At 42.9% G+C, this 22,607-nt stretch overlaps 1 protein-coding gene across 5 annotated transcripts in view; it reads right to left on the bottom strand.

Moving 5' to 3' along the window:
• The window catches only part of NFATC1 (nuclear factor of activated T cells 1), a 174,390-nt gene extending 151,990 nt beyond the window's left edge, over positions 1 to 22,400 (bottom strand). For 2 of the 5 annotated variants that reach the window (XM_066579461.1, XM_066579462.1), the window contains exon 1: positions 21,887 to 22,399. In XM_066579461.1, the coding sequence (XP_066435558.1) occupies positions 21,887 to 22,016 (130 nt within the window). In that variant the 5' untranslated portion in view covers positions 22,017 to 22,399. Of the gene's footprint in view, positions 1 to 12,936; positions 13,159 to 21,886 lie in introns of those variants that run through there. The other 3 variants (XM_066579459.1, XM_066579463.1, XM_066579460.1) reach the window with 3 other exon arrangements.
• Positions 22,401 to 22,607: the final 207 nt, after the last annotated feature.

The following is a 22,607-nucleotide window of genomic DNA, read 5'->3' on the forward strand; positions in this document are numbered from 1 at the left end:
ATACTCGGCTAAGGCACTACTCGCTCGAGTAATGTGCCTTAGCGAGTATACTCGCTCATCTCTACTGGAGACCCATTATTTTTCTTTTTTATCATATGCAGAGTAAATGTATTTGCCTGGCAGGAGTGTAACAAGCACACATGTAGGCCCACTGAAAATCTTAAAATGGATCACTACTCTGCTTAGTTATTGTCATCAGCAAGAGAGCTTGGAAAATACACAGGTTATAATTTGTTTGCTTTGTTCTTTGGGTATGCATGCTTAATCTCTCTCCTCATGCATAGTCCATAGTAATGTCTAGCTACCCCTTCCCATAAAGCTACTCAAAAAAGCGAAGAAAGACCCCTAATTTGCTAGGCTCCATAATAGCTGGTACCCTGATAAACAAGTATCATCCCCATCATAAATATGTCATTTGTGTTGCCATTCGAACTCTTTAGGCAAGACAATAATGGAAGATGGAGATGTAGCTGATCATCCCTACCAACAAGTTAACAAGAGCAACAAAAACTCCCTGGCTGTTCTTAAACCTGAAACCTCCATAAGCTGAACCAACTGGTTTATAAATTTTATTAAAATAACATAAAAGAAGATTTAATTCGTTTTAAGTGCATGAATGTTATTCAATTTGTAATAACAATACTAATATGGAAACCAATGCAAATAGTCAAAAGAAAAGTGTACAAAGAGTTGGCATTTTAAAAGGAATCTACTTTAAATAGTTAAACTTTCACAACTTTTGTACAGTGAAATATTAGTATTTGGTGAGTTCTTTGTTTATATGTTAGGCAACTACATTGACAGCAATACTGTAATATATACTACAGGTGTCTCGGTAGGGGTGTCATTTATTATACTACTATTCTACCAGTTGAGAGAATGGAAGGGTTGTATAGAACATCATGACTTCTATGTCTGCTGTGCCTTGTTAGCTACGAGATCTCTATTCACTAAGGGTATGTTTACACGTACCTTTACACTCAGCAGCTATCCTTTAGATAGTTACTCAGAAATGTTGCTGAAGCGTACGATTGTTTGAAAGCTTTTACACAGAATGCTTATTGTTCATTGGTTGTTTACCAAGATATCGTTCATAGGCGGTATCTCCATGAAAATTTGTGCACAATTTGGTTAAATACAAACAACCGCCACTTTGTACCAGCCGACTTTTAATCAACCAGCAACTATTTTAAGGTGAACTGAAATAAAACGACTAGCAACTAGTGAGCAAATTATCAATTGTCACCCTGTTTGTGGCTGTATTTACACACAACAATTGTAACTTGTAGTCGCTCTTTCGAACGATTATTTGGACAACTTGGTTCTAAAACATTAGATTGATTGAACATACAGAGATGGTGTAATACTGCGAATGTTAAAGGGCCGTACACCGATGTAAGAAACAACTATAAGTCAGAGAGACAGATATTATTGTTGTTGACATTTATACTTCATTAAGCTTACAGTTTAATTCATATATAATTGCAATTCATATAGATGTTATCTCCTTTGGTATTTGGGAAGTTTCGTAAGAGAATTGAAAAGTGATGATCTTGGGCAGGGGGACCAGGTGGTAGGGAAGTGAGAAAGTGCTGAATTTGCATACATCTGTATTGGTCACCAAGTGGTACTATAAAAAGTATTCTGACAGTATTCTAGCCAGGGGATTAAACCAATAAACCCTAAAAGTTCCACACTGTGGCAGTGAATTACTATCATATGCAACTCAAGCTACATTAAAAAACAAACTGCAATTGCAGAGAAGTACTTAGGGGTTTAGCTAATAATTAATAGAGATGAGCGAGTATACTCGCTAAGGCACATTACTCGAGCAAGTAGTGCCTTAGCCAAGTATCTCCCCGCTCGTCTCTAAAGATTCAGGGGCCGGCGGGGGCAGAGAGCGGCGGGGGAGAGTGGGGAGGAACGGAGGGGAGATCTCTCTCTCCCCCCGCTCCCTGCCGCAACTCATCTGTCACCCGCGCCGGCCCCTGAATCTTTAGAGACGAGCGGGGAGATACTCGGCTAAGGCACTACTCGCTCGAGTAATGTGCCTTAGCGAGTATACTCGCTCATCTCTACTAATTACGTATCTATAAACCCAATTGTCATCCTTATCCATCTACAGGTCATAGACTAATATAATATTCACAATCTGTAACATACTAGATCTAATGACATGCATACAAACCCAATGACATACACAGTCTGATGACATGCTCTACCTTTTGCTCCTCCTAGACCTTAATGCAATTTATCTGTTTGCATAGATTTGCTCTGACAAGGTTTTAGATTCAGTCATTCATCGCATGTTATAAAGAGGCCCAAGTCGTTTCAAAATAGTGTCCAAAGTTTGGATACAATGTAAATTACTTGTGCAGATCACAACATGCTATTAATATAACCATATGTGAAAGCTAAAGACACGATTATATCGTTACACATATTCAGGTAGCTGAGCTGCACTTATTATAATACGTTCCTCGGGGCAAAGGCTGGACTCCTCTGTTTTTATTCCGGTGACATCATATGGCTTATTTTTTATACAAGGATTGGTGTGATACTACAAACACTTCCAAACAAACTGGCAACTCTGTAGCTTTGTGCAGCATTTCTGTCCTCTCATCCATGTATAACAAAGGGATGGAGGCTGCAATTTAGATGCCCTGTAAATAGACTATAATTAGAGTTTCAGATCTGTGTAAATGCATTTTAAGTCTTATACGCCAGGAGTTCCTTCCATTCAGTACATGCGGTACTCAGCTTGCCAGGGGTGTTAATGGCAGATGGCAGCATCCCACTGTGGAACAACTACTAAGCCACATGCCATTTGGTGAGTTAAATCAACATCCACTTATCAGCAACAGAATTGGAATGATGATTCAAATGCTGATTTTCAGATTAAAGATAAATGGTTTTATGCTGCGGATGATGTAATGAGAACCTAAATGTAAAGTGGTTTTCATCACAAACTAAGGTTATATCTGTAGCGCTTCCCAAAACACTGACATCAGTTTACAGAAATACAGTTTTCATGCACGCTGAGGTCTTATTAGCAAAGCTACTGGTGACCACACATAGCGGCATAATAGGACCTCTCAATGACCCAGTACTTGTTAAGCCACAAGCAACTCATTACTCCTAATGAGATGTCACTCAGGATGACTGATTGTTTGTGAGGCAGCACCGTAACTGTAGTAAATTATACTAGGCTATCCTCAGTTATCACCATCAGCATCCTATGGAGAAGAGTAAGTGGAGTTTGTCAAAGTGTGATTGTTCTCAGTGAGAGAAACCAAGTCATCTTGTAGATATGATACCTTTTAATGGCCAACAAAAATACATGATGTTATAGCAAGCTTTCAAACCTACTCAGGTTGTCATTTACACTGTCCTGCATGGGAGGGAAATGGCTACATTTAAAATAATAAAACTGTGGTTTATATTATCACCTTCTATATAAAAATATGAGTAGTCTTGTTATTAAAGGGAACCTGTCAGCAGATTTTTGTAATGAAATCTTTTGTTTGGTCTCATAATAAAAGCATACCTGAGTTGTATTCGAACTTCTTCCGTGTGGTATGTAAATGATGTGGAGCAGACAGTGCCTGTTGGTGACCTAGGTCCGTCCCTCTAGGATTCCCACACATGGATGACGCCGTAGGCGTCACTGACGAAGTGCAGCAAAGTCTTGCACGTTCAATGGAAGTCTTCAAACAAAGTCTGGACAGACATCTGTCTGGGATGATTTAGTGATCCTGCACTGAGCAGGGGGTTGGACCCGATGACCCCGGAGGTCCCTTCCAAATCTTCCATTCTATGATCGTCAGCCGGAGCATGCACAAATGAGCAATTTAAGTTGCCCACAAAAGAGAAAGTTCATCTGCACATGCGGCAACTGACGATTGTGTGAGACTTCGCTGCGCTACATGGGTGACGCCTACAGAGTCATCCACGTCTGAGAATTACTCAGGTATGCTTTTATTATGAGACCAAAAAGAATCACTATGTAGAATACAGCAAAGTCCATATTGCAGCGCTCCGCTTAGATTCCATACACAAATCTGCTAACAGGTTCCCTTTAAACTAAGTTGCAGCTATTGTGCAGTCTGACATGTATATTAGCAAAAGAAAATGTATTCATTTACCATAGCAAGTACTACACAAAGCCATCGATGCCAATTTATAATCAAGTTCAAAACCCATCCCTGGTGGCTAAAAACTCTAAAGCATAATATAGTCAAAAAGTCAGGGCAGTCAGAAACTAATAACTGGACAGCATAGCATTTATAAATTGTATACCTACCACATACATGCTAAATTAGTCTTACTAGTGGTACTGCCTACTGCAGTTCTCCCTGTACACTTTTTATTCTGCCCTGCCATCAACACCTGGGCATACAATAATACAACCGATACTAAATGTCTAACTAGACACGCTAGCAGATGTCTTGGGTTATTTTTAATAGGTCAGTACAACAGTGTTACCAGTACTGGTACAAGCCTGTCACTTGCTGAGCAAGTTTGCTGCACACATGAGCTTTGCAAGAGGTCCTGGATGACATCCCAAACGGCTGTTTTAGAAGGCATCTGAAATGCCTGTGACACTTTTAGGCTCTTTGTACCCGTGTTATAGTCATGTGAAAAAAAACTACAGGATCCAGATGCAAGTTATTTTTTGCTACATTTGCTACAGGCGTTTTTAGCAACAAAAAGATACTTTGGCCAAATAGTAGCTGTAGGCCAATGGGAAGCATGAAACTCACTACACACATTGTTTTTGTGGAGTTTTTCCTCGTGTGCCTTGTATTTTTTGGGTCCATGGCATTTTTCTTTTTCAAAGGGAGAATGATCTAGGCTTGGCCTTTTTCAGGCCTTCTGCCATAGACCTCTCTATAGGAGAAAAAAGTTGCCTAGAAAAAAACACGTGTACATAAATAAAGCCACCCAAAAGACTAAAGAAATACATTGTGCTTTTTACAAGCCTAAAAGAATCCCACAAAGATAGCTATGTCTAAGGCCGAATGCACACAACCGGGTTGGATTCCGCATGCGGAATTCCGCAACAGAATCTGACCCAGTGCTCATCCAGTGAGCCCTGCGTAACTGTCCGGATGCTTCTTCTGAACTGCGGATGTGCCAGCCAGTACAGATGTGACCGCGCCGTCGCTAGATCCCACGACCTTTCTGCAATGATAATTGTGCAGGGGCTGTGGGATGGATGGCATCTATTGACTTCAATGGAGGCCGTCTGCATGGAATCTGGCTCAAAATTAAGCATGCTGCAATTTTCCCCCCGCAAGTGGAAAATTGCAATTAATTTCCACTCGTGGCCATAGAAACCCCCTTTTACATTGCATGCTATGGCAGGTATTTGCTGTGAAAACCGGAGGTGGACGCTCGTTCTGGATTCTGCAATGCAAATCCGGCCGTGTGCATTAGGAAGTCTTAAGGAAGTCTGAGGACATGTTCACAGTTTTATTAGGCAGATCCACATTGGATTTTTCTGACATGGAATTGCCCCAATAATCTACTGCAGAACTGCAGATTTGCAAGTGGATTTAGTCTTACTTATTATGGCAAATCTATGTGTGGAAGACCGATGTGTTTTCAGCATGGAAGCCACATCAAAAAGTGACATATCAATTTTTTTCTGTGACATGGATTTTAAAATCTGCACATGGAAAAATTCATGCTGTAGTTCAATTAATTAGGAATTATTCAATAGGATGTAAAATTGACACAAATTTCAGTGTGGAATCCACGTCAATAAAACGCTGTGTGAATGGGGCCTGAAGCAGAGAAATAGACACAGGTTTCAATGGAAACACTTGTAGAGTACAGTCAGACATCACATCATAAATATGAAGTAACAAGGACTAGAGGGAGGTTGTATGAATGGTATATCTTGCCATATATGCACATCATTATGGTTCACAAAGACAAGTATGGGCTGTGCTGTAGAAAAAGGCTATTACATGAGGCTCAGTAGTTTACACAAATGTCAGAGTCTGCATACTTATGTTTTCTATATATGCAGCTAAGCAATAGAAAGTAACAGCGTTTTAATGTTCCAATATGTGTAGGATGACAGGGTGTTCTAGGATGTTCCTGGCATGTCCTGGCAGTTGGGGGTTATACTTCTATCAGATTGAAATTCTTCCTAAAAACCACAAAACATGGCTCCACAATTGTGGGTAAGTACAGCTCACTTTGTTGTTTTAATGCAGTTGCAGCTATCTGGTAAATGTTTTCCAGTAACTGGATTACCCCTTTAATAGAGCTCACTATAAAATTTGGAGATAATGTTGTCAGTCACAAGCATAAGTAGTGATTCCCAATGTGTAATCCAGCTGTATAGGGTTCTGGTCAGACCGCATCTGGAATACAGTGTTCAGTTCTGGAGACCTTATCTACAGAAAGACATTTATAAAGCAGAACAAGTCCAAAAGTAGACTACAAATGGTGAAAGGTCTCAAGCACGAAACTTAGAGTATACTGCTCAACACTGCTGGGGCCAGTGATTGGCTGCAGTGGTCACATGAGCACTCAGTGTCACCACCGCAGGCAGAGTAAACAGAGCCACCAATGAAGATGGCAGTGGGGGAGCGGACAGGAGTGTAACTTAGTTTGTTGTTTCTTTTTTCTTGTGCTCTCCCCATTTTCTTAGAAAATCCATATTTATATGTGCGCAGTAACTTGCACCCGAGATTCTCAGACACAGCCCGCATGACACAGCACACAGACACCCCATCTATGTGCTGTGCGTTATGCGGGACACTGCAGATAGTCCTATTGTTGTGCAAGACGAAAAATAGGACATGCTGCAAGTTTTTGATCTCAGACTATCAGTGTGAGCAGAAAATCGCTCATGTAAATTAACCCATCGTAAATAATAGGTACTTACAACCTGCAAGTTCTGTGCATCTCACACATACAGTTGTATTTTAGGTTACACATTACTGACACAACTCTGGCTTCACATGCAGATAATGTGGACTCATGAAATGTGCACATACCATGATTGTGTGAAACCAGACAACTAAATCCGTAGGTTTTACATGTTGATTTGGTCATGAGTTTGTAGCAGATTTCACCCCAGGCATTACAAAGAGTGAAATCTGCAGTGAAAAGTCACAACATAAATCGGTTTGCTGCAGATTTCATTCCACAACGTGTTACAGTCTCATCAACTTTACAGCCAATGTGGACGTTTTACCTCCAAATTTGGACAATAAGGCCCTGTTCACATAGGCAAGTTTTAGATCCTCGTTGTGTCCGAGTTTGTAACTGAGTAAACTCAGACATTACTCAGGCCCATTAAAATCAATGGGCCTTTTCAGACTATCGATGTTTTTCAAAGCCCAGTGGTCTGTGTAAAGAAATCCCAACACGTCCTCTTCAGCTCTGGTCCAGGGACAAGAGTAGGTCATGCAATATCCAATCTCTCACACACAAGACAGCACAAAGACGGGGTGTCCGTGTACTGTCCAAAATCCCGGGTACAACTCGTACACAGGACATCCATCCATAGTTTCTTACAAGTGTATATGGTGCCGGCAATCCTCTGTGTGTCTGATATGTTTTACTGACAGTGATACATTGTAGCAATCTTTTAGGACAGGAGAGAGGTTTGTTCTGCTGCTGTATTCCGCTCACAGATTGGGCTCTGTTCAGATTCCTGTCCACTTGTTCCATACAGGGGTTTTGTCATAAATGCCGGAAAATGCCGCGCTATTTTTGCTGGTAAAATGATGGAACCCATTATAAGTAATAGGTTCCGTCAAGCGCTGCCAGCTTCTGTCATTTTGTCAAATCCGACAGACATTTTATTTCCGTCTTTATGTTCCATAAGAGAACCGCAGAACAGAAATATGAACAGAGCCTTATTGTTTAGTCTGGATTCAACTAAAGCAAACACTCAGCTCTGGGAAGGATTAGCTCTATACAGGTTTTTAGTCTATGTATGTGGAGACTTAAAGGGGTACTCCCACCTTAAACATGAATGACATTTCCACAGAATATATAATAAATGGCTGATAGATGCAGGTCCCACTTCTGGGATCTGCACCTATCTTTGCAAAAGGAGCTCCCCTGAACCCCATTCTGCATGGTGAGGAGACCACATGTGGATAGTGAATGGATAGGTGATCCCACATGTCCGTGGCGCTCTCCATTCATTTCTATGGGAATCACAGAAACACTCAAGCATGCTTAACTTCAAGGTCCTTATTATCTGTGGGAGATCCCAGTGCTGCAGCAGTAATACATAACCTAAAATGTGACTATACTATGGCCATGTGAAACTAGCCTTAGGTATTTATGGGTTTTCGACCTCAAAATTAATGTTTCCATTCATAATCAGGAACTAAATTTTGTAAATGGCGAGAAAAAAAACAAACTACATTACAAAGTTGCATAACTTTTCACTATACATAAAATGAGAACCCCCCTAAAAATGACACTAGGTAACAATATTTTTTTTAATGTATACTCAAGAATTTAACGCTAGATCTGTGTTACATGGATCACGTAACTGTTAATGTGCTTTTATTGAGTCAGAACTTTGGTTTTGTACTAATTGAGGGTTTTTGCTAGCCCTACATTCTATACAGCATACATGCATCACACCCAGTTGTGGCCCATTGTAACCTCATGTGGCATTGTGCACGGCGCATGCATCTGTTTGTTTCTGCAAATCTGGAGCTGCCAACAGAAAGTATACATCAGATCTCCAGGCAGCTCCAGGCTTGCAAAAACAAACAGCTGCATGCGCAATGCATACTAACATATTTGTTTACAGCCTGCCCCTGCTGGGTGTGATGCGTGCAGTGATATGCTATACAGGATATATGACTAGATAAGATACCTGCTCAATTGGTACAAAACCATAGTTAGGACTCGATGAAAGTACATTTCTGGTTACACCGGACCTGGGCAACGCAAAAGTAATATTAAATTCCTGGGAGCAAAAAAAACCCCCCAAAAACATATATATAATTTATTTCTAGTGTTCTTTGCGTATCAATAAATCTTAAAAGGGGTTTTCCTATTTTTGTACTATAAATAAAATTTTCTAACAGCTGGGCATGGCATAAAATAAAAAAAAGGACAATAGTCACCTCCATTCAGTCCCCCGAGAAACACCTGAGCGGCTCTGGCTTCCAGGTGTTTCTCCAAGTGAGTGTCAGGTGACCGCTGCAGCCAATCAGAGGGCACAGCATTAGTGTCCTGAACTCCTGGCATCATAGTGTCCAGGATGTGAGAGCTAATGCCAGGAGTTTGGAAGGTGGTACTGTGGCCTCTGATTGGCTGCAGCAGTAGCTTGACAGCTGCCGAATGTACCTACCAAAAGCCATAGTTGACAAAGCCGCTCAGCTCATACTCAGATGTTAGAATTTTTTTTTCATAGTGAGAAACCCCTATGCCCAAAACTACATAGAGGTAATCTACCCACTGTGGCACCTGGCAGGTGACATCACCCAGCCTGGTGACATTCAGTAAACCTGTTACGTGGGCCTCTAATGTAGAAGCCCCAATGCAGGTTTATGGAACGTCGCTGAAGATGTCCCTGTCCAGCCTCCTATTGGCTGTAGCGGTCACATGGATAAACCACGTAACCGCTGCCACTGATATAAACAGAAGAGCACAGCAGAAGCACAAAGTGTCTTTTTCTCTGTGTTTTTCAACTTTTTTTGGTGTTTTTCAACTTGGGTTTGTCCCCCCCCCCCCCACTGAACTTTATTGAGGAAATCCCTTTAATGTTACTTGATTTGAATGAGGTTTACTAATGTTATGGGTAATATCGCCAGCATCCCACCAACATGCTGCGCCATTGCTACTCCGGTACGTGAATGGTGATGTTTATATAGTTTTCACGCCATACGTGAGGTTACAGTGGGCGGTGAGGTACCCCGGTGCAGCATCTCATTACTCCACCTCCATGCACCATACACCTGGAGCTCAGGTGACGACAGGACAGCCATACGTGAGGTTACAGTGGGCAGTGAGGTACCCCGGTGCAGCATCTCATTACTCCACCTCCATGCACCATACACCTGGAGCTCAGGTGACGACAGGACGGCCATACGTGAGGTTACAGTGGGCGGTGAGGTACCCCGGTGCAGCATCTCATTACTCCACCTCCATGCACCATACACCTGGAGCTCAGGTGATGACAGGACGGCCATACGTGAGGTTACAGTGGGCGGTGAGGTACCCCGATGCAGCATCTCATTACTCCACCTCCATGCACCATACACCTGGAGCTCAGGTGACGACAGGACGGCCATACGTGAGGTTACAGTGGGCAGTGAGGTACCCCGCTGCAGCATCTCATTACTCCACCTCCATGCACCATACACCTGGAGCTCAGGTGACGACAGGACGGCCATACGTGAGGTTACAGTGGGCGGTGAGGTACCACGGTGCAGCATCTCATTACTCCACCTCTATGCACCATACACCTGGAGCTCAGGTGACGACAGGACGGCCATACGTGAGGTTACAGTGGGCGGTGAGGTACCACGGTGCAGCATCTCATTACTCCACCTCCATGCACCATACACCTGGAGCTCAGGTGACGACAGGACGGCCATACGTGAGGTTACAGTGGGCGGTGAGGTACCCCGGTGCAGCATCTCATTACTCCGCCTCCATGCACCATACACCTGGTGCTCAGGTGACGACAGGACGGCCATGTGAAACAATGGCGCAGATTCAACAGGTTTTATACAAGTGACCCCCTTCATATATATTACTTAGGGCTCTTTTAGAGAAGCGTAAATACGCGGCGTATTATGTGCTTATTGATGGCGCGTGTAATACGCAGTGAATAGAGCCATATAATACGCAGTGAATAGAGCCATTGCTTTCAATGGGTTCATTAAAAGTTGCATATTTTTCGTGCGGCTTTCAATTGCGTGAAAAAAGTAACGCAGCATGTCCTATATTGATTACGCTGAAAATCTGCGTGTTCGCTGTGCATTTAGACCCCAAATCAATGGAATTTTGTGTTTTTTATGCCGACACGTTTCGTATTAACGCTTGTAAAAAAAACTATTAGTGCGCGCCTCAGCGCAGCCTGTTTGTGAATGTGTTGGTGTATTTTACTGTTCTTTTTCGCAGGGCGAGTTCTAGTTGTGTTCTTTTTCCAGCGGAATTACGCCTTTGTATCCTCTCGTGTATTGCGCACGCGTTTCCCCCCTCCCCCCGCATGGACTTCTATGGGGACCTTTCAGAAAAGTAGAACATGCTGAGTTTTTTATTTTGCACCGCCAGAATGCGTGCGCAAAACCCAGAGATGTGAACAAGTCCCTGGAGATCAGTGGGTTCTATTCTCTGCACACAAATACGCCCGTCTGAAGGAGCCCTAAATCTGATGTCATGACCCCAAATATCATTCAGCAAGGCTGGGAACGTTGCGATGACAACAGCGCCTTTCATACAATGTCTTCTGGAGGGACACCATGTGTCGTTTAGGTCTGTCAATTATACTGGGAAACTAATAGAAGGACTGCAGTCCCATGGCGGCCGGGTAGTGCGGTGTACAGGGGAGATGTGACCTCAGGGATGTGGACTGGCAGTTGTGCTAGATGTCAGGTCTGCCATTCTTCAGCTGAATAACTGGTGTCACTGCAAGCACCACTCGGTGCACCCCACCTGAGGTAACTGGGACCACTCGGCAGGTAAGAGGGCAGCTGTGACTGTCCCCCCTCTGTGCACCCCACCTGAGGTAACTGGGACCACTCAGCAGGTAAGAGGGCGGCTGTGACCGTCCCCCCTCTGTGCACCCCACCTGAGGTAACTGGGACCACTCGGCAGGTATCAGGGCAGCTGCAACCATAGCCTCGGTGCCCCCCACCTGAGGTAACTGAGACAACTTCTGAGGTAGGAGGGCGGCTGTGACTGCCCCTCCTCAATGCACCCCACCTGAGGTAACTGGGACCACTCGGCAGGTAAGAAGGTGGCTGTGACTGTCCCCCTTGGTGCACCCCACCTGAGGTAACTGGGAGCACTCAGTAGGTAAGAGGGCGGACCCCCCTCGGTGCACCCCACCTGAGGTAACTCTGACCACTCGGCAGGTAAGAGGGTAGTTGCAACCATAACCTCGGTGCACCCCACCTGAGGTAACTCTGACCACTCGGCAGGTAAGAGGGTAGTTGCAACCATAACCTCGGTGCACCCCACCTGAGGTAACTCTGACCACTCGGCAGGTAAGTGGGCGGCTGTGACCGTCCCCCCTCGGTGCACCCCACCTGAGGTAACTGGGACCACTCGGCAGGTAAGAGGGCGGCTGTGACCGTCTCCCCCTCGGTGCACCCCACCTGAGGTAACTCTGACCACTCGGCAGGTAAGAGGGTAGTTGCAACCATAACCTCGGTGCACCCCACCTGAGGTAACTCTGACCACTCGGCAGGTAAGAGGGTAGTTGCAACCATAACCTCGGTGCACCCCACCTGAGGTAACTCTGACCACTCGGCAGGTAAGTGGGCGGCTGTGACCGTCCCCCCTCGGTGCACCCCACCTGAGGTAACTGGGACCACTCGGCAGGTAAGAGGGCGGCTGTGACTGACCCCCTCGGTGCACCCCACCTGAGGTAACTGGGAGCACTCAGCAGGTAAGAGGGCGGCTGTGACAGCCCGCCCCATAGAGGACCTGTAAGAAGTGATGGCAGTGCCCAGTCTACTCCCCATCCCATGTCCGCCCTGTGTGTACCCGCCGCTGTATCTATCTCTCCCCACGAGTTGCGGCGCCTCTGAGCTCACTTTCCTGCCCAGGCACAACCTGTAGCTCTCCAGCTGCTTGTAAAACTACATCTCCCAGCATGCCATTCCGTCCTTAAACTTTACAGGGCACGCTGGGAGATGTAGTTTGACCAACTGCTGAAGAAGCCGCAGGTTGCGGAGCGCTGTGTACCGGCGGCTTGCCGTCACCCACCTCTGTCCTCCGTCTTGTCGTACTCGTACTCGAACAGATAGTCGAAGTCAAGCTCCGGCTCGTCCCCTGGGGCGCTCATTTCTCCCGGACAGTGACGGGCGGTGGGTGCCGCTGAGTGAGACTGGCAGGCAGGGAACGCTATAGCGGCGGCTCCTCCTCAGCAGGGACCTGTTGCTGAGGCTGTGGCTCCCTCCTCCTCCGCCTCCTCCCCGTTATTGTGTACAGTGCAGCTTCCTCGGTAATAAAATACTCTTCATGGCTCCTCCTGTGTGCCAGTACGTGCCCCCCGTGCCAGGCTGCCCGGCTTCTCACTAGGTCTCTGCAGGCAGCCTGCCTCCCTTGGCAGTTGGCATACCCCCTGCTGCCCCCCCAGCTGTTGTCTGCGGGACGTTCATCTCTACTCCTGCGCGAGTTTCTATGGCTGCAGCCAGGGGGGCACATACTTACCCGTCACCCAGCCCATGGAGTGCCAGCGCTATCCCCACGTGCTGAGGGTCCAGTCTGCGCCCATTAATCAGACATTTCTATACGTTTCTGTCCGTTCTTACTTAACGTAGACGTTCTTCACCACAAATTCTTTTTTTTTCTTAATAAGGTTTCGTAGTTGAATACTTTTTTTTTTTCTTTTAGGCAATTAATAACAAAAAAAAGTATAAATTAAACGTATGGAAGTGCACAGCCGCATGTTTCCATCCGTTATACATTTACCATAATGTAAAAAAAAAAAAAAGAAAAGAAAAAACTTTTTTGTGGGACAGAATAACACGCTATACTACGCTTTTCCATCCTCTAAAAAACCGTACACAACCGTATGGCTGTATGTACGCAGGCGAGTGCGATATCGGTCCGAGAAACCCTTAAATCTGCGATTTTGCATGTGATTGCGATGCATTTTGCAATTAAAAGCATTGCAGCGCTGCGGATGCGATTTTATTTTTACGTGAAAAACATGCATGAAAATCACATTCCAAATGGAAACATCCCAACGTACTCGCATGGAAAAACACATTGACACGTGAGTGCGATGCAATGCTTTCCATCGGAAATAATGGGTGATTCTGGAACAGAATTACCCCAAAAATAGGACATTTTGAGATTTTCCTATCCCACAGTATTACTGCAAGAGAAGAATGGCTCATGTAATTAATGGGTTCCTTTAACGTGCGATTGCTGTGAATCTCGCAACGCACAGAAATCGCGCATGAAACTTGCCCGTGTAAATACAAGGGAGGTCAAATGTAGACAAAAGTACGCACTACGTCTGACCGATTATAGTCAACAGCTACTTCAAGAGATACATTTTAATACTTTTTTTTAAATAATCCAACATATATTGTTTGATGGATGATTAAATCCTAATGGGAACAGCCCCGTACATCGCATTGTAAGTCGGTCAGTGGCCACACATGTAACCACATGGTGCTGCCCAAACTGCTGCGTTATAATGCCACCGATGCCACCGGAATGAGTGGGATCCACCTACCTATGATTACCATTAGGCTCCGTCGCAGCCTGCAGTCGCATATTTTCCAGTACAATGGCAGACACTATGTCGGAAATTGACAAACCCTATTATAAGTCAATGGGGGTCACTGGGTACCGCCGGATCTGTCACAACGTGAATTCCATTGTTCTGCTCTTATGGAAGAACAGAAAAATGTAATTGCTAACACAGATGTGAGCGTATTTGTAGGCGAGATGGGCCAAGCCTACTGGCAGGCCGGCACCACAACCGCTCTGAGACATTTGGGAACGCTGTTCATTACTGTCTTTTTCAGTAAGCACGTATGTATGGCTCAGCGGCATATAGCGTTACATACTACAATCATTGTAGCACAGTTGTCCAAGCAAAAGTTACATTAGGCAAACAGGGTAAAGAATAGCTTCTAGGATACAAAAGATTTTCCATATTTATATTGTTTCATATGTCTTTTCATTTGTATCACTTTCTCAACAAGTTTGCCGATGGCAAGAAAAACTTTTGGAGTGCTCATTGTAGTGGAGCCAAATAGTTCCATGTAGTTTCAGGCTGCAGGTGCTTAACATGTGTTTGGTATTGGCGCAGTGGATCACACGATAGTTGGACAGTGTGCTTTGGATATGATTTTAGATATTTTTTTTTCTTTTTATTTCAATTTATTTATTTAAAGGAAGTCCATGTTATGTATAGCAGCCTACACGTAATTGAATTGCACGCTAGCTTCATGTTTCTCAAGAGGTTAAATTCACACAATTTTTTGCAAGTTGAATAAAAATCTTGTCTAGCTGCGTCAGGGGAAAAATTGTCTTGCAGTCGAATGTTCATCACACCTTTGTTACATCACAATCCTACTGTCACACAATGTGAATTATGCCCTAAACTATCTACATTTACAGTAAATTACATATAATGTGGCATCCAGGTGGCCTGATAGGTGTCAGATATTCTGGATTACATACCGGTCATAGAAAAGTATAGAAAACTAAAGCTATGTTCACATCTGTGCTAACGGCTCTATTCAGAGCCTTCGATGCGGATCAGTCATAACATCCTGGATGAAATATCGCAGCATGTTAGGGAAATTGCGAGCTGAGATGCCAGAAACTGGATATGCCCCATTAGACTGAATAGGGTCTGTCTTGTACCATTTGGATCTGGCATATGCCAGATGTGGCGCTTCCACTTTTTGCCTTGTTTGGCTTCTGTACCAGAACCCGAAATGGAACTCTGTAGCACAGAACCTAAGTCTAAGACTGGTTGTATATAACCGCATTTAAATACGTCCGTAATACGGATCCGTATTACAGATGTGTTACAGATGACATAACTGTGTCATCATTATCTCATCAAAATTTGATTTCTTTGTTGTTTTTATTTTCCACTGATACTGATAAACACATTTATTCAATAGCAACATGGTAGCAGGAACACAAAAAAGGTCATGTTGTGTTTTTTAAAAAAAAGTTCCTGAAACATACAGCCATGTGAACAGATGCATAGATTTATATCAGCTCCATATTAGGCTACCCAAGACACAGACCAAATACAGAGCTAAAATGCGCTAGTTTGAAACTGGCCTAATGCATATTTACATGGAAGAGTGCAATATCAGTCTTAGAAACGTGGAACAGTATCGCACTTCTAAACCAGCAACTTTTTCCTGCAATTTTAAAGGGTTTTAATAAAACCTATTGCATCGCATCGCTGCCCCTGGGATTTTAATGCGCTTGAAAATCGCATTTAGTTTCCATAGTAAACATATAAAAATTGCATCGCACATACATGAAATTTGCATTCACATGTGAATGCGATATTATTTTCTTTTCTCACGTGGGAACTACTGAGTGATTCCTGAACAAAATCGCCAAAAAACGGGACATGCTGCAATTTTTCTATCTCCGACCATCAGTCCGAGAAAAAAAAATGGTTCATGTAAATAAACATATTGGAATTAATGTGTTATTTTCACGTGCGAGTTCCATCCATGTTGCTATTGGACAGAACTCACATGTGAAACTCACCAGTGTAAATAGATCCTCAGGGTTGGCAGCCTTCAAGTAGACCAGGAGCTCAAAATAAAAGGTTAGCACACAATCTGCTCCTATACTTTTGTCCGTCTGCGCCTGGTCCTGTGGAACTATTAAATATATTACAGTTCTGTGCTAGAAATGAATGTAGATTATTAGATTTCTGGACTAGCAAATGCTAGATTATATCACCCTACCTGCGCCAGTGTCTTTTTACACCGCAGATTACACACATTGTTGTGGTTTATATATTTATTTACATTTATATCGATACATACATAAAATACACATTTCTTTCAACCCACTAACTATATAATTGCTTTGCTTCTTGTCACACAAATTGCCAGAAGTGTTTGTGTTTAGTTGTAGCACCCACTAGTGATAGTATGCTATACACACAATTCTTACAGGAAGTCTGTGAAACTAAACTACCCATATTATGTACTGATGAGATAATAGATGCAATCATTACTGCCCAGCCATAGCAAGCAAGGCCAGGACATATAACTGATAGAAACTGAGCATTAAAGAAGCACATAGAAATATATACTTTTTGTCCCTCTAAGATAGATGTGCCTGACTGCAGAGACAACTGGGAGACTAAGCAACTCCAGTAGCCTACTGCCTTATATAGCTGGCTGATGTGTGACTGCCTGTACATGTATAGTGTTAGCTTATACACTGACAGCAGCACTGCCTCCTCCTCTGAGACTGTTTAGGTTACTCCTATGATCCCTGGAAGAAGAACATAATAAACAGCAAAAGATTACTCTATGGCACCTTTCACATGGCACGGAATTAGTCAGCGTGGATATTTTTGCATATTAATGTTATCCCTATGGGGTATGAATTGCGCACCTGTTAAAATCCACACATCTTTACTTAAAAAAATGTATGATTAAATTGCGCAGCGGAACAGCTTTTTTTCTGCAGAATTAAGGAAATTTTGCAAAATTATTGTTGCAGATTTCTAATATACAGAAGATATAACTCCACAACTAAAGTCTGCAGAAAAAAAAACACAGAACGCATTACGCAGTTAAAAACGCAACAAATCCCACAGTAATTGAGAGAATCCACGTATGCGCTAAGTTCTGCGGACAATTTCATTCCATGTGAAAGATCCCTATTGCTCCACAGTCCACATACACACCTAGCAGGTCGAATAGAAAACTAGCATTTATGACTGCTTCTACTTTTAATAACAATAATAATAATAATAATAATAATAAGTGGCTGACACTTAGATCTATGAGGCAATATCTAACTTAAACATTATTATTATCATTGTATATTAGTGCGTAACACCCCATTCATTTAGCCTAATATACAGGGAGTGGGAAGGAAAAAAATACCAAAAAAATCATAAAAATAATTACAATAATTTATTAATTCATGATTTGTATATTACTTACTCTTAATAACATTTCTGTTCTTGTAGATCATAGCAGAAAAATATTGGAATATTGAATTAGCATTTATTATATAAAAATATTGTGATGATAATAAGGTAAGGAGAAAATGGTAAATAATGGATAACAGAACACAGCACATCACTGCTGGCACAATGGTTTTCATCTTAATTGCCTTTTGAGTGGGGTCTCTTAACTTCTTATTTTCCATAAAATTATTAAACTATCAGCTAACGTTCATTCTATATATTGTATTGGTTATTATATGGTAAATATTCTAGTTTCACACAAGTTATTAGAGCATTTTGTAGCTTTTGATAAGAGTTGGTCCTGTCTAGTAAGATACAGTGAAGCAGGACCTGCCTGAGAATGATTGGCTGGGTTACAAATGTTACAAGTAGATGCTGTAGATTAGATCTGGAGTAATTACAATTGCACAAAGCAGAATAATGCCAATGTGTAACCTCGGGGGATTTGACATAATGTATTTTACATGTGCCCTGTTTGGGTATGAGATTATTTTATCATTCCATTTGTAAACTACTTGAGATATAACCCGGGCTTTAGAGAACACCACGATGCATTCATGTTTCCAGAGCCCGGTGTAAAGCTGGCACACTGGTAGGGTGGTAAACACTATTCATCTATAGTAGTAACTTTTACAACAAATAAAGGTGGCTTTCATTCCTCTGACTGCAGCCTGTTTAATTATGTGTTTATTAACAACGCAGGAACTATACAAATATTTGGCACATACATGATATCAATTTAATACGCAGCTACAAAGCGCAGTATTCATAAGCAGGGCAGGGAGACGGCACATAGTGGTACCCGGTGCTCTCTGAACTTGGAGGGCAATGCTAATGAAAGGAACAGGGGCAACAAAAGCTCCAAAGGAGCTAGCCTGCTCTATAGGCACCTATTAAAAATACTATTGTACTTCTGAGACGAACCTACAGCCATAGCAGCTGGAAACCATAGGGTCGTCTTTAATACTAAGTGAGTCACATATCTGAGTCTTTGCTCTTAATATATATCTTAATTGATAAAGGAAAATTATACTCTGATACATTATGACCACTCCTAATAATAAATTCACAATGTAATGTTATCTATCTATCCTCATATCAATCCATCCATCTAATATCTATCTATCCATCCATCTAATATCTATATATCTATTCATCTATCCATCTCTCCCATACCTATCCCTATAGATTGTTTTTATTACTCTGTCAATAGCTATATACTTATTAAACTTGTGTTTTATGCTGTAGGATTTTAGAGGCTTTCTTGATAAGTAAAACGTTTATCTCACTTAATGATCAGTCAAGTCCCAAATTTACCTCTAATATATGGGTTTACAGAAGACAATACTCTATTCTATACATAATATTTTGTAGTCTGAAAGGCCTAAAGTTCTCCATTGTCAGGACTGGTTGTAAAGCATTGAGTGTGTATGTATACCAATATGTAGTAGTACTGAGGTTCTCATTTTCCCCAAATGAATATGATATTAAGACGTGTTTTTACATAGGGTTGCATATAAACATCCTGAGTTATGTTACCTCAGTGAAATATCCCCATGCACCCTAAGGAGTTAATGACAAACTCAGCTCTACTACGTGTAATAAGCAGTGCAGTAGTGTAGTAAGTGCTCCCTGACACGTGTACACTGCCAGTTACTCAGCTCTCGGAGCAGTGAAGGGGGAGATTCATCTTTGACTTTAGAGGAATGTGTCCTGGTCTCAGTGAGCTCAGTTCTCCAGTCTGTGGGATGTCAGGGATGGTTATAATTATGGGTGTAGTCTTAATCGCTGCTATTTGCTGCTAGACTATGATTACTGCACATCAGACACTGACTACAGTAGGTTCAGTGTAGTAAGGGGATATGGCAAGATGAGCACATGACAGGGCACTGACTGGAGGCAGGATTGCTATCTGGACCAAGTCCCAGCACAGGAGACACCTACAGGATGTGCAGCTCCAGACTGGTTAGGGATTACCGGGGGACACCAGGAGGGATCCAGCCTCCTCATCTACATCATCCTCTTCTTACCCTGCAGCTAAACTGAACACTGTTTATAATGCATGTGTCTGGTGTACACCTGTCCAGCACCAGGGGCTATGCCACTCACAACACAATGACCATGCTGCCTGCAGCTCTATTATATTACAACTGTTACCTTCTGCCATCACCTAAATGTCTGTCAGGTGTCCTTCACCACACATAAACTAATGCCTCCTTGAACCAGTCAACGACAAGGTCCCAAATAGTGACATCTCACTGAAGAATATTGTAGACCTAGTGGCAACCTAATCCCTACGCGAGGCTATATCTGTGACATATCACCCCACAATTATCAGTAGGAGCCAGTAATATAGATAGCAGGGTAGTGATGACACTGTCAGGCATCTATCTACACATGGACATTTCACCATTATATGCATGCACAGAATAGCTGTATTCTACAACTACATATATAAAATAATTACAAATATAATATACTATGAAGAGCCACACACCTGCATCAGTGGTGAATACATGCTTATAGACAGCAAACCTACATAAAATACTACTACTTGGTACACGTATCACTCAATCACCTATCTATGCTATATACATTACATACACCAGTAAATAATGAGCCACTAACTCCTCTGTACCAATGGTGATTGCATAATTATACATAGCATATTATAATTATATTATATAGCTTCATTCCCACAATTATACCTGCTACTATTACACAGTAATTTATCCATGCAGAATTCTAAAAAGTGCAACAGCAGTACCATAACTACAGTTATACCATATATATTCTATACATCACATAGTGACCCTCACACAGCTACAACTGAGACACACACCTACAGTAGTTAGAAATAGCAGGTCCCCATGTACAGTAAGTAGTTAGGCCCTGTCCAGATTTACACCTATTCACCTGTAAAAATATTTGAAAAGCCAAAGGCCTATGTAAGTATTAAACCTGCACCAGTATAAAACAGTACGATATGGTGCCATATCCACACATACACCTATCACATAGTAATGTATCAATGGTGTATTTATAATGCTATGCACATGCACCACAAATACCAGCGGTAAGTGCATTTATAAACAGCATAGCCAGCAGATATGACACTATTGCCATACCTAGACTCAGGCTGTATTTACACAGACGAGTGCGATATAGGTCCGTAAAAATCTGTTTTCCAAGCAGTTTTTCTTGAGACCATCATGTGAGTGTGATGCAATTTTTTTTTTAAGGAAAAAACACATGATTTCCATTCAGATGTGCAGGCAATTTTTACATGCGGTAAAAAAAGAATATGCATGTGGATCCAATCGTTAAAACAGAAAAACGCAGCGCACTCGCATGCAAACTGCATATCATGCGATTGCGATATGATTTTTTGGAAACAGTGGGTGCGCTTTTTTGCAGATCTGCCAAAAAATCAGGACATAATGTGATTTTTCTATCTAAAAGCACTATTGCTACCAGCGTAAAATCACATGTGTGTATGAACCATAATGGGTTCTTTTCACGTGCGATTTCTGTGCATCTCGCAACACACAGAAATCGCCCTTGTAAACACAGCCTCAAACTGATCACATTGTAACTACATCACTGAAAAGAAGCAAACCTGCCTGAAAGTTGCCACTACTGATAACACAATGTATCAGTATTGGCATACAAATCCATTCATCAATGCTTCATACATACAGTTCTCACTGATGGGCCACTCACCTATAGCATATCGCCCTACTATGTTACACCTAGACCTATCATATGATCACCTTTCACAAGTACCATCAGTACCCATACACTTATGAGTAGCATGCACAGGTCCTTTCTACCCACCACACACACATCACCCAAGGAAAGTTATCAGGAAGCTGTGAGCCCTCACTCCTCGCAGGCATGAGTGCCCAGATAATCCCCGGTATGACAGCAGACAGTGACACACACTGGGCACACACAGGCTGACACGTGTTCCCAGTGACAGACACACACGGTGTACTCTACCTTCCTCCGCTGACTTCATGATGAATGGGAAGAAGGGTTGGAACTCCACAGTGTCTCTGACGCAGGCTGGAAGCAGCGAACCGAGGGGAAGACTGCAAGGAGCGGCAGCTGCTACACTAGTGCGTGGCATCCACTCGGTGATCCGAGCAATAATGCGCTGCTGGCTGGGTCACCTCCACCTGGATCAGTGAGACAAGGAGCTAGCACTGAGATCACACTGACTGATGATAGAAGGATGTGACTTCTTAGGTGGCTACAATGCAATGTGCAGAACTGTGTGCAGTCCTGAAGGCAGGTGACAGCAGGAGCTGTGGCATTGGTACATGTGTCTATAAGTGTGGCACTGTGTCTCTATGTCTGGATGTGAGTGTGAAGTGGCATGCACTTATTGCAAGGCAGTGAGTGAGGAGTTGAGGGAGTGTGTGACTACTTCTTTCCCTCTCTCTAGCTGTTTGTGTTAAGCTGGGAGTTAAGTAAAGTCTCCAAGTCTCTCTCTGACGCAGAGCTGCTATGTGTCCGCTGCCTTTTTAAAGCTGGAAAACACCCCCTACACACATCACCTTCCTCTGTCCCTCCTTCCTCTCCCCTCTGCTGCACCTCCCCCAGGCCAGAAGGCACTACTGACGTCCTACACTGCTACTCCTTTGATGCCTGTGAGTGCTGGGGGAGTGTCTGTGCACTGGGGAGAGGGAATTAGAGACTCTTGTCACTAGTAACCTTG

This window comes from Eleutherodactylus coqui, chromosome 9, assembly GCF_035609145.1.
Source record: "Eleutherodactylus coqui strain aEleCoq1 chromosome 9, aEleCoq1.hap1, whole genome shotgun sequence".
Classification (NCBI taxonomy): Eukaryota; Metazoa; Chordata; class Amphibia; order Anura; family Eleutherodactylidae; genus Eleutherodactylus; species Eleutherodactylus coqui.